Here is a 12,295-nt window from a genome sequence, read left to right on the forward strand (position 1 = left end):
CCCCGTCTTGGTTGCAAATGGACTTTAGCATTTTCAATGCTCTGCTATAAAGTATATATGATAGCCAACTTTTACGCCACCTGGGGCACGATCATCCCTGCTGGAAATATTCTCGGACTTGTGGCAGCGCCACTATGGTATGCAAAGTGTACATATCTGACGCTGGTCGGAGTCTGGTACGCAAAATTGTCCGATACAACAGACGATGACACCACCAACCGATTTTTTGGAGTCTTCTTCATGATATTTCAGACGAGTAAGCAACATACCTTTTATGTGGTCGCATTATATCATGCATTTAAGGTTAAGAAATGCGGACTAAGGAGACAGTCATTGTGCATCCTCCTCCATTAGACAAGTTTCATATTCTCACAAATTATATACGGTATGATCTAAGAAGCGAATGGTAAGGTATGTGTTCATAATGTAAAGTATGCCTGTGATAATATAATTTTGAAAGTCCTTAAATGACTAAAATGTTCTTGCAAAGAATGCTTCTAGTCCCAATAAAGCCTCTACGAATAAAATTATTTATTATATATTGAACTGCTTGCTTACTTGATCGATTAATTGATCAATTAATTGATTCATTGACTGATTATGTGATTTCAGGTCAGATCTTGGGCAGCTTGATTTTATCGATGGTGTTCAGTCAGATTTCAGTGAACTCTGAAGATCTTCTAAAGTGTGGAGCTTATTACGATCCAACAGTATTCGTTAAGTACACCAACCTTGACAAACCAGATATGGATAAGGTATTACCAAAGACTAAATGCTGAGTCTTCGTGGTAGGATACTTTTCAGAATGAATCTAATGTGCCAGATATCACTGTTATTTTATGACAGATAACTCCTTCCTCGCACATCACGTGATGAAACCAGTGAACAGTGAAATTCACGCTTATCCTGTCATTTGAATGTGGGAACAATGTCTGTCCAACTATGCACGTAAATAATACCCACATGGATCAACCAGATATGAATAAAGTAAAGCCAAAGAATAAACATACAACTTCAAATGTGAGCCTTCATTTTCAATATGCTTACCATTGCAATGTGTACAATAGATTAGATGTGACATATATCACTGTTAAGTAAGTCCGAATGTCGTCTGTTTACTTCCTTGTAATTCAAGAAACGGAACCAATAATCTGGTACGCCACATGCAATTGGTCAACAAAAATTTATACTAATACCTTATATGAACATTGGGGTAAGAGTTCACCACGTGACAGAATGCTATCATGTTTATTTTTTCAGCTCATCCAATATTTAGAGATTCGCGTGTTATTACGTTAGAATTTTATTTTAAATATTTATTTGCATGCATGAGCAACCTTGCTAATGCTATTGTATCCAAACTCATATCTTCTGCGCCGGCCTTCAACAGCAAGTTTGTTTCAGAATATATACGACATGAACGATAGTTTGCAGTGCTTACATCCTACATCACGTCTAACAAAATATATTTGTGTAATGTATCATTATAAATGTAACTTTCCCTACATGAACCCAATTTTTCTCGAAGATCATCGCCTTAAACAAATCACCATATTTCACTTTCTAGAACACTTCATTATATTAACCAATTTTACTGGGTTTTTTGTTGGTTATTTTACTTGGTTTCATATATCATTATCATTTATTCATTTAATCAAATATGTTTAACTTTAGATTTATACCGCCTGTGGTATTTACATCGCATGCGCAGTCGCAGCCTTCCTGATTATCGCCATCTTTCTGGACCGGATCGTATTGGACAAGGACGATGAGAAGAAATACAAGAAGATCTGCCCTCATCTGTTGGTGGAAACCTTTAAACACTGTTGGCGGATCCATTACCAGAAGTTTGTTGTACCTCTCAACATTTACAGCGGAATAAAACAGGTCTTTATAGCTGGAGAAACACGTCAGTATTTTTTTTAATTTGACAAGATTTTACTGCATAATAGGACGATGAAATACATATAATTACAATCCATGAATAAAAACATGTGCTCAGAATCGGAATATTGAAATGATTACCTCATCAACCGGTTTACGTCGCTTTCCTGGTTGTCCAGATAAATGTATTGTACTTCTATATCGTAACAACGTGAACAGCAACGCATTCCTAAGCTGATTTTTTTGATACTATGAGAATATTAGTCCAGGCTCTGATAAAATCACTTTTCATCAAATGAAAATAATAACTGCAAAATCCAAGATATATTTTTTCGACTTGGCATCAATTACTAGGCGCCCAAAATGTTGCACGCGAGGGAAGAGATGCTTTATAAATGCAGTATCGAGGATGGCCATAGACTCCAGCTGCTCGAATTTCGATTTTTTCCGCTTAAGTTTTGTACAACAATATTCTGGTCAATTAATGTGGCTCATGCATCTTACTAAGGAAGCTTCCTCTTGGATCGTTTTCAAGAATTCTATAACTAAAGACTACAAACATGTTATTATATAAAAGCACAAAACGTCAAGAGGACTATCTATTAGTAATAAAAAGTCTCTAAAACACACTACGCAAGGTCTTACCTGAATAAATACCAACTAATATATCAAGGAAATTCTTTTAAGGTCAGATATCGCTCTTTTGATTAAAATTATTGGAAACCTGCTACATACATGAACTTTAAGTCAGGGCATACAATCAATTACTGTGTGCCGAAAGTATCCCCTGCAACCGCTTCCACACACACACACACACACACACACAACCACACACAGATATATATATATATATATATATATATATATATATATATATATATATATATATATATATATATATATATCCCTTAATACTACAGCTAGCTATAGAATCATCATATTGCCATCATACGCCAAATCATTGCCTATTGCCTTTAAATGGGAATTCTCGACAGCAATATAAAATATTCTGTGCAAATTTACACGGGTTATGAATTTTACCTTAACAATTATATTTAGTACGCCTCTAAAAACGCGTGACTATTGATGATATTACTGACGTTTTGTATTAAAAGATGGGCAAGATTCTGAGTCATAATGAATTGTCTATAAACGTTTTAAGAAAGTCATCTAGAAGTAGGGATACAATTGTTTTGGCCGGTCTGGAGAAATGGGACACTATAGTCTGATAATACAAACCCGTTTGTTTGTAACCCCCCCCCCCCCCACCGAGTTAAATAATGGAAACCTTTAATGTGATGAAAAGTGCAAGGAACTTAGTCAATTCATTCATTGATTTATGTTTTCTAACCTGACTCTGAGTAGAGTGGCCCTAACACCGTCATCTTTTGCGCGTTTCATGCTTAACGGAAGTTTTCAGTGCAATAGACGGGCATGCTTGGATCAATTTCCAGTTGCTGGACATGTCCATTTTCAGGAAACGGGTGTATCATACATAAGTCGTCTGCTTCTGATATTTACAATGTCGAATCAAGCAAAGGAAAATGACAACTACGCTTTTCATGTGGATTTAACAAGCGGTTTAATTTCTGTGTTCATGTATGCAGAGGGATATAATTCCAAACTCTCAACGTTATGTAATTTACGCAATTATTCAGCATTTGCCCAACAAGATGAACTAAGTCATTATGTTGTCTGATGGAAATAAACTAGGATATAGTGTACGCAATATGGCGCCGTGTTAGTATGGAAAGTCCGTTAAGCATGAAATGGTGCAGGGGATGCCAGCATTAGTGCCATTCTGGTCACAGTCAGGTTATAAATTATAAATCAATGATTCATTTGACTCAGTTCTGTGTACTTTTTATCACACTAAACGTTCTCGTTTTTGAAATCGGTAAGGGGGTACAAACGAACGGGGATGTAGAGTCAGACTATAATGTGATATACCCGATCTGAAGAAATTAGACACTAAAGTGATATAACCGGTCTGTAGAAATGAGACAGTATGATCATATTATGTTAGTCCTTATTTGCGATAAGATGTGTATTGATTAATCAATCAGTTTCTTTGTCTTCGTGGTAACAAGCATGTTTATTGTATGGCAGATCAATTTGTCATTAAACACCTTTGTAAGATAGCTATATAACCCTTTCGTGTGATGATGGCAGGTTTATGTACCTATTTCAGTGCACTGTAATCTCCCAATAATTAGACCTATATTACGTAAAAAATGACTCCACTAAACAATTTAAAATTGGATTGGCATTCATATTAGTCAGATAAGTAGACTAAATATTTGTCCTTGTAAAGAGATTCGAGAAATGACAGTACTGGGACTATGAATATTCTTTGCGAACATTACTGTAGTCTATATGATGGAATAGTTTTATAGCAATAGTATTCCCCTAAAGTTAGAAATTTATCAAAACTCGAAAAAAGCCAAAAGCTATACTAATCAATGATATAAACTGGGTTTTATCTTCCAAAGTATCATATCTAAGAACATACTGTCTCTCTGTTGGTCCGAAGTTGTACAATAAGCAATGTGCGTCCTAGATGCATGTCGTAGGAAGCGACTCAATGAAGGATCCTGGTAGTTGAGCAAACGGGAGACCAAAGAACAACTCTCCCATGCAACATACTAAGGTACTTCTACTTCTTGCTAGACGGGTAGTAGACATAGACCTGGTCTCGAGAAATCCGCTTTTCATGTCGAGACCTAGGATGTCTTCTTAATTTGCTTTCCCATCATTGTCTTTAACTTTTTCCTCTTATGTCTCTTGATATCACCATTGTCCTTATCTTTTATTCCTTTGTTCTCCTTCTGATACTCTAAATACAGCAAAGAATCCAGTATACACTGCAGAGAGGCACTGAGAACATTTAACAATCGTCGGATGCCTGAGAATTAAAATATTTACGGCACATTTCAGACTTGAGCTTGCTGCATAATGAACGAATCCAAAGAGCATCATCTACTTTAAACTCTCGTTCATTTGAAAAGAATGGAACATGAACTGAAAAATTAATGGTTAGGAAAGAATCGATTCTTAAAATTCTAAAATTAAACAATAAAAGCCTCAACTATAAATATAGCATTGCAAATATACTTCCTTATATTCTGTTTTCTAATAAATCGTCATAACCTACGTATTCAGCAGATTTTCGACAGCTGAAAAGACGAAAAGAGAGGATATATTTGAAATTCAATTGAAATAATTGAGAAAGATATAATCTACCACTTGCACGTTTGGAACTTTTGGAAGCCCATGATACATCCACTGGGCCTTACGAAATACATACAGGGTTTTGAAACAACTACCAGAACCATCGTTAATAGGTCTTGTTAACATTTTCAATGATTTATGGTACTTTACGATGCTTGAACCCAGTTCATAATCAAGCATTACGACCCGATTTGGGAGCATTTAGGACATGTCCGTGTGAAAGTCTTTTCCCTGAAGCGACTGAGCAAATTTTATCACATCGCAAAGAACCATTATATGTGCAATATTACCTAAAAGTAAAATCCAACCTTTTCAACTCTACTTTTGCGTCTGTTTTCCAACCCAAATCGATAACGTTTTACCAAAATAAGCCAACTGTTATAAATACATTTGGCATTAGAATATTTTCCAGCATTGACAGTACAGACATTGACTGTTCAAAAATCAAAAAGTCTTCTGTTTCCCTGGCTACTTAACAACCCAACATAATTTTAATGACGCACAATGTTAAACATCATCTACAGAAACTCCTTCCAAATTTCATAGCACTTAAATGGAACTTCTGTCCAAATTTAACAACTACACACCATTTTATATTGACGAGTCAATGGATGAGAAAACGGGTGATGACGCCTTCACTAGTGGAAATCACACTACAACTGTTCGTTTAACAGAAAGTTGTTCAATGTTTTAGATGAAATCATGGAAACAGACCTTGCCCAGAAATATATCGAAACCAAACTTTTGTCGTCTTTTCTCCGATTTAATATCAGCACTACATGCACTACAAAACATAAACTTTGAAATCCTACTATTGACTAATAGGAACAATCATACACACCAAGCTGTGTACCCCTCACAATATACAATGCTGTTGGTTACCTAGCCATGTCGGTATTAAAGGTACCGAAAACGCAGACCGAGCTGCTGAAGTAAACCTATCTTTACAACCATCTATATTTAAAATAACATACACTAATGTTAAACATGATATCAACATCTTCATTTTAGTAATTAGCTTGCATTATGGAATGATGCTGTCAATACCAAGCTCCTTGTGATCAAACCTAAATTTGGCAAATGGTCTCCTTCCTACAAAACCATCGTTACAAACGAGATTGTGATTGCAAAATTTAGAAAAATTCGTTATACTTATATAACCCACCCCTACATATTAAAATGCCAGGACCTACCAAGGTGCATATTTTCACCGAGAAACACTTTATAATAGATTGTTCCGATCACCAGCCTGAACGCGATCATTACTACAATGTTCAGCACACGAAGGGACTCTTTGATACACTAAATGTGACTTGTAGTTTAAATTTCTTAAGGAAGTGAATATTTATCATTCTAATTTATCTGTTATTAAAGAGTTATCCTTTATACAGAACAGCTACATTCCCTATATATCTTCACCACCATATAATGGTAGTGTTTTTGTATTGTTATCGTTCACTGGTAATAAATCCTTTTGACGATATTATTTTATGACATAACCTTAATGAAGCTATATAACCATATACTGGTGGTGCGCCATAAAATTCACAATCAATCAGTCAATCAAATCATACTGACACGAAAGGCAGAACTACATTAATTATGGTAGAAAAAAGGAGATTCAACTTGCACTAAAAATTATTGTGTTATGCATGGACGGCAGTATTATCAATATTTTTACTTCTACGAATATAATGTAGACCATTAAGGTCATTTCATAATTTACGTATATAAAGAAGATTAACAAAATATAGTTGTTGATCTCAAAGATCAAATTATACATATATAAAGGGAATGCAGAGGTGATCATATGGCTTATTAAGCAATTATTTCGATCTAGCTGAGAGAGAGAGAGAGAGAGAGAGAGAGAGAGAGAGAGAGTGATTCATATTGTCAGATATACTGAAAGACAGATGTCGTAATGGATGGACCGACATATAAACAATGAATCAGAGAAACAGAGAATGAAGAACTACATACTAGCAGAACTAAATACAAAATATTAGGTAATCAGAGGTTGGACATATAAATGTAAATGAAAGACTACAAATAGGTTGAAAGGTTGGGATTGCATAAGGCAAAAAGACCAGAAAAATACATTTCCCGATTTAATTCTTCAGTCTCTTTCATTCCGTTCTAGTCTTACGTAAGCTGTGCATTGGGCGTCTGGAATGTGGGTTTCGTCATGATGTGTTATGGAGTGGTTGACGCCGCCTGCTCGTATATTTATGTTCTTCTCGTGCAGTACGTTGGGCATATTCCATTCTTCATTCTGGGTAAGAAGCTCAGTCAATCTCATCAATGCAATGTCAGCCACAAACAAAGTTACTATTCCAACAGTGTCATCTTACGTCCGTCTTTGTGTTCTCATAGCAATGTTTAGAACCTTGTCATTTTATCCTTGTTCAGGCACTGTTACGAATTGAACTTTATAGCTTTATCTTTTACCACATCTATGAAGCCATGAAGCGTGAATTTGATCACACACTACTAAACGATATTTCTGGATTTGCTTCTGGTAACTGGAAAAGACACTCATGTACTCTCTTTAATAAGATCTTTCTCAAATAGTAAAGAAATATTAATATAATTGTATAGGCTCATTATTCCCTTTATTCTTTTTTTGTAGCATTCATCGTTCACGGAGGATGTCAGATAGCTATGTTGATATGGCTACCAGACCCGGATACTGTGTATATCTTTTACATCTTGGCAGCCCTATGGGGAATGGGCGACGCTGTTATTCAGACACAGATAAATGGTGAGGTTTTACAAATCTATATCATTTTGTTATCAAAAGGAACACTAATCTCATTTTAAAAATATTTAACAACTCTAATACTTTTAAGCTCAAGTATTATTATTATTATTATTATTATTATTATTATTATTATTATTATCTCACTCAAAACAAGATCACTTTCTTTAAAGATGATAACGTTTTCTTATAGATAAATAATGATTAAACCTCTTCCTTCGAGTTAGTTTTTTTATTATGACAAGCCATTTCAGTAGTCAAGGTGTTGTCTAATTTTACAGCTAGCACAGCCAACATAGAATATATATGTTGTGAAAAATACAGTATTCATAATGTTGTTGAAGCAATAACGTTGTAACAGACATCATGAATCGTGAATTATGTCTGAACATGATTGCCTGTCTTGGTTTTCAGCACTATGTGGCTTCTTGTTTACGAAGAATACCGAAGCTGCATTCGCCAATTATCGGCTGTGGGAATCGATTGGGTTTATTATTGCATTTGGCTACAGCGGTTATCTGCTTACCAGAATGAAGCTATACCTCTGTCTTCTATTCCTGTGTGTAGGGATGTTCTTCTATGGCGTCATTGAAGTGGTATACAGAAGGTATGAAAAAATTTCTGAATCCTTTACTACAATGTAATTTCCACATGGCCAATTTAACGAGTAATTGACCGTGGTTCTCCTTTATCACATAGTCAGTTCATTGCTGTGATCGGAATATCCGCGACCTTTTCCGTCAAGCTGAGACAGAAACATGAATGTTATTAGCCGCCATTGAGAATTAAATGATGAGCACATATCACAATAAGGCTGCGAATGCAGACAAAGTCACAAAAGGAACATTCTTGGCCTTTGCTTTCAGAACATATGTGGTGCACTCCGAAGGAGACTACTACACAACAACTCATCAAATGTATATTTATTCCTACAACTACTTTCGATGTTATTTCTATTTCGGTGGTACTAGTTTCACTTCAATGAATCTGCTTGTAAATTCAGCAGAGAAGAATGGCTGAGGACCAGTTATTTCATCTGGACTTTGGCAGCATACTTCACGGATGTTGTGACAATCTCATTCAAGTCAGTATCAGTAAGTAGAAGACTGTTAGAAGATTTTGGAATGCTGATTAAATGGGTCAGTATGAAACCATGTCATCTAAGTAAACAATCTGGTCCTGAAGAAACGGAAGGTTCATGATAGATACAGGTTCAGACAGAGCAAACAACAACCAATTAAGAGCCTCGGCAAGTGGTTTAAGGACTCCATGAAAGACAGTGAGAGTGTAGCCGACAGGAAGCTACAAGCCAAATACTGGACGGAAGCCATCGAAGAGAGTGAACTACGTGGTAAGTACAAGACCTGGTGTTATCAAAAATTCTTTGGCCACTTCTAGTTTACCAAGTCCCATTGATGGCCGTAGAAGGAGTCTATAGAATTTTTAAAACATACCTACAGCGATGGATGGGAATTGCCAAGGAGCTTCAGCAGTATCGGCTTATACACTACCGGCATCAAGCTTCAGTGACAGAGAAGTTCAAGGTGACTACGGCCAGGCAGATGATGATGATGGAAGACAGTGCAGATGAGGAGGTGCGAAAAGCAGCAGGACAGGTATGGACATGAAGGAAGTGGGTGGCAGTTAATGCGGCTGAAGAGGCGGAGTCCAGACGGAAACAAAACGAAATAGAATGTACTGTAGCAGCAGGAAGATTGGGGTTAATAAGTCTGTAAAGACCTACATGACAAGCAGCAGGCATTAAAGTGAAGCGTGTCATGGTCCGGAAGGAAGCAGGTCTTACAGAAGAGGAAAACGGTCAAGTCAAATATGTCAGCACGGTGAAGCAGGGGAAATGGTTACGCTTTGAAAGTGCGAGGTCCATGAAACTATCTTTGAGTGACTTCTAGAGAGTTGAACATCAGCTTCCTCTTACGCTCAGTGTATGATGTTCTCCCTACACAAACAAACCTAAAGATATGGGGGAAAGCTATTGACCTTAACTGTAAACTTTGTAAACTCAGGTTTCTGAAAAGGAGTGAGACATAAAAAACTGAAACAAGAGGCATATTGACAACAGCGCAGGATTGGGAAATGCAGTCAGATATATATAAAAATCACCATCTTCAGATCTGGTATTGCAATGTGGTCAACATGTACCAAATAAGTTATTTTGTTAGAACTGACAGTGCCATGGAAAGTTAGAATAGGGGAGGCTCATGCGAATAGATTAGGCAAATATTAGCCACTCATCCATGCCTGCAGAATGGAAGTAAGGCATGGAATCTAGCTTTGCATCACATACCGTTTGGCGTGCCATGATAGTTATCACGATTACATTAGGAAGTTAGTAACCAAATTTGGGAAACCGGCCGAGAAAGCCTCAAATTAGATTTGGCGGAAAAAAGAGGAGCGATGGAAAGGTGAATCGGTGTCGGACTGAGTCAACGCAGTCGGCACAACCTTGGGTGGGTGAGCTTCGAAACTCTGCATGAACTCTACGAAAGGGAATTCCAGATTGATGATGCAACCGATTGCAGTGCAAAACAATCTCTCTCCCTACCTCTCTCTATATATCATTATCTCTCTCTCTCTCTCTCTCTCTCTCTCTCTCTCTCTCTCTCTCTATATATATATATATATATATATATATATATATATATATATATATATATATATATATATATATATATAGGGTCTGTTTGAACTGAGGCAAATTTGGTCTGTATCAAATAAAGCTGCATTGACATCTTTGCTGCGTTGCATATAGAATTGTCAGATTAATTAATGTAATTAAAAGTCCCGAAGAGATCGAAAATTGAAGGCGATGACGTGTCTGTTATGGCCTGCGAAGTGCTGATATGTCTAGTTTTAAGTCAGTATAAATTCCATGGAATGTCTTTATCCAAGAATTTTATCAGAGCACTTTTGTATTTCCAGAGATAATAATCACTAGAATTCAATAATTTGAACAAAATAAAATTCAGCCCAAACTGGTCACAACATAATACAACTCAAAGTGCTAGATGTTACAGCACGCATGTTAAATCCTCACAGTCACAATATAATGTAGGTGTATGCTTTACATCAGGTGACAATTAGCTTTTCTAAAAACAACCATTATCGAATTGAAAAGTACAATCTAGAATCATCTAATAATCCTTGTTTATTTACAAAGCGATAGCCTACAAAATAAACGTAGGAATCAGCAAAACCCTGACCCTGATCAACATATTTACCCCATCATGTTTACCTGAGCAAAATCCTGATAATATGCTCATGCACATAGGGAAGCTTCTTTTAGTTGTTTACATAAATGAAATAAAACGTCAATCAGGTCAAGCAGAAATTAGCTCAATTTCGGACACGGTCAAGTCCAGCATACAATGTTACATTACAATAACATGTAATGGATTTTTTTAACAAACAAACAAACAATTCAATTAGATATACATACACTTCTACTCATAAAGAAAAAGAGAGAGTTGTAGTTCTGTCAAACCATAATTTCGCTTTTGACTTGAATTGCTGAATACGAAATTCAAGCTTAAATTGGCTGGACAATTCCAGACATAAAGTTCGACCCGTGATTTGGGAAAACCAAATTGAGCCAAACAACTTTATCGAAACTTTTACAATTGTTTTGAATTTTAATGATCATTAAAGGAATTGCGTCAGGGAATCTTATTGACGCACACTTTATGGTCAACAAGTATGGTTACCTGACTTGGTCTTAGGCAACGGACCAACACAATCTACCATTACTCTGCTAAATGGTTCGTCAAATATTGGAATAGGTTGCAGATGAGCCTTAGGTATCTTCTGATGGGGTGTTCCTACCATTTGACAAGTGTGACAAGATCTGCAGTATTTAAAAAACATCATTTTTAATTTTTGGCCACTAAAAGTGAGTCATTTTCTTGTGATACGTATTACAAATCACTAAATGACCAGCCAAAGGAGTTTCATGGTGCAGACTAAGCATTTCCTGTCTGTAGATTTTGGATCTTCAATTTGATAGTTCACGGACCATTCGTCACCAGCAGGTACCTCGGGTGGTCTCCATTTTCTCTTAAGAATCCCATTTTAATGAAATAAGAAACATGTACTTATGTGGCTTCAGATTCACTAATGACCCTTTGAAACAAACAGAAGTTCTCAGGATATTTGTCCTATTCGACGAAAAGTACTTGTCGTTTGTCAACCTGATTAGAATAAAGAGAATGAGTCGTTAAAAGAGGATCGCTGTGATCAATACCTTTTGATTGATCAAAACAAGGAGTTAAAGTGACCTCATCAAAGGCGGACCAATACATGTGTCAGCTAAATGAATATTTTCCTGATCAACATCATTCTCAAGAGCTTTCGTTGCCATAGCTCTAGTAACTGCACAAACTGGGTATAAATCATTGAATTCTTTTT

At 36.3% G+C, this 12,295-nt stretch overlaps 1 protein-coding gene across 1 annotated transcript in view; it reads left to right on the forward strand.

The window, feature by feature from the left end:
* The window catches only part of LOC149782666 (uncharacterized), an 83,990-nt gene that overhangs the window by 68,075 nt on the left and 3,620 nt on the right, over positions 1-12,295 (forward strand). The window contains exons 17-20 of the mRNA XM_089935163.1: positions 613-755; positions 7,256-7,391; positions 7,745-7,876; positions 8,288-8,480. Of these exons, the coding sequence (XP_089791289.1) occupies positions 613-755; positions 7,256-7,391; positions 7,745-7,876; positions 8,288-8,480 (604 nt within the window). The remainder of the gene's footprint in view (positions 1-612; positions 756-7,255; positions 7,392-7,744; positions 7,877-8,287; positions 8,481-12,295) is intronic.

This window comes from Sinohyriopsis cumingii, chromosome 15 (genome assembly GCF_028554795.1).
Source record: "Sinohyriopsis cumingii isolate HCF-2022 chromosome 15, ASM2855479v2, whole genome shotgun sequence".
In the NCBI taxonomy this organism is placed as follows: domain Eukaryota; kingdom Metazoa; phylum Mollusca; class Bivalvia; order Unionida; family Unionidae; genus Sinohyriopsis; species Sinohyriopsis cumingii.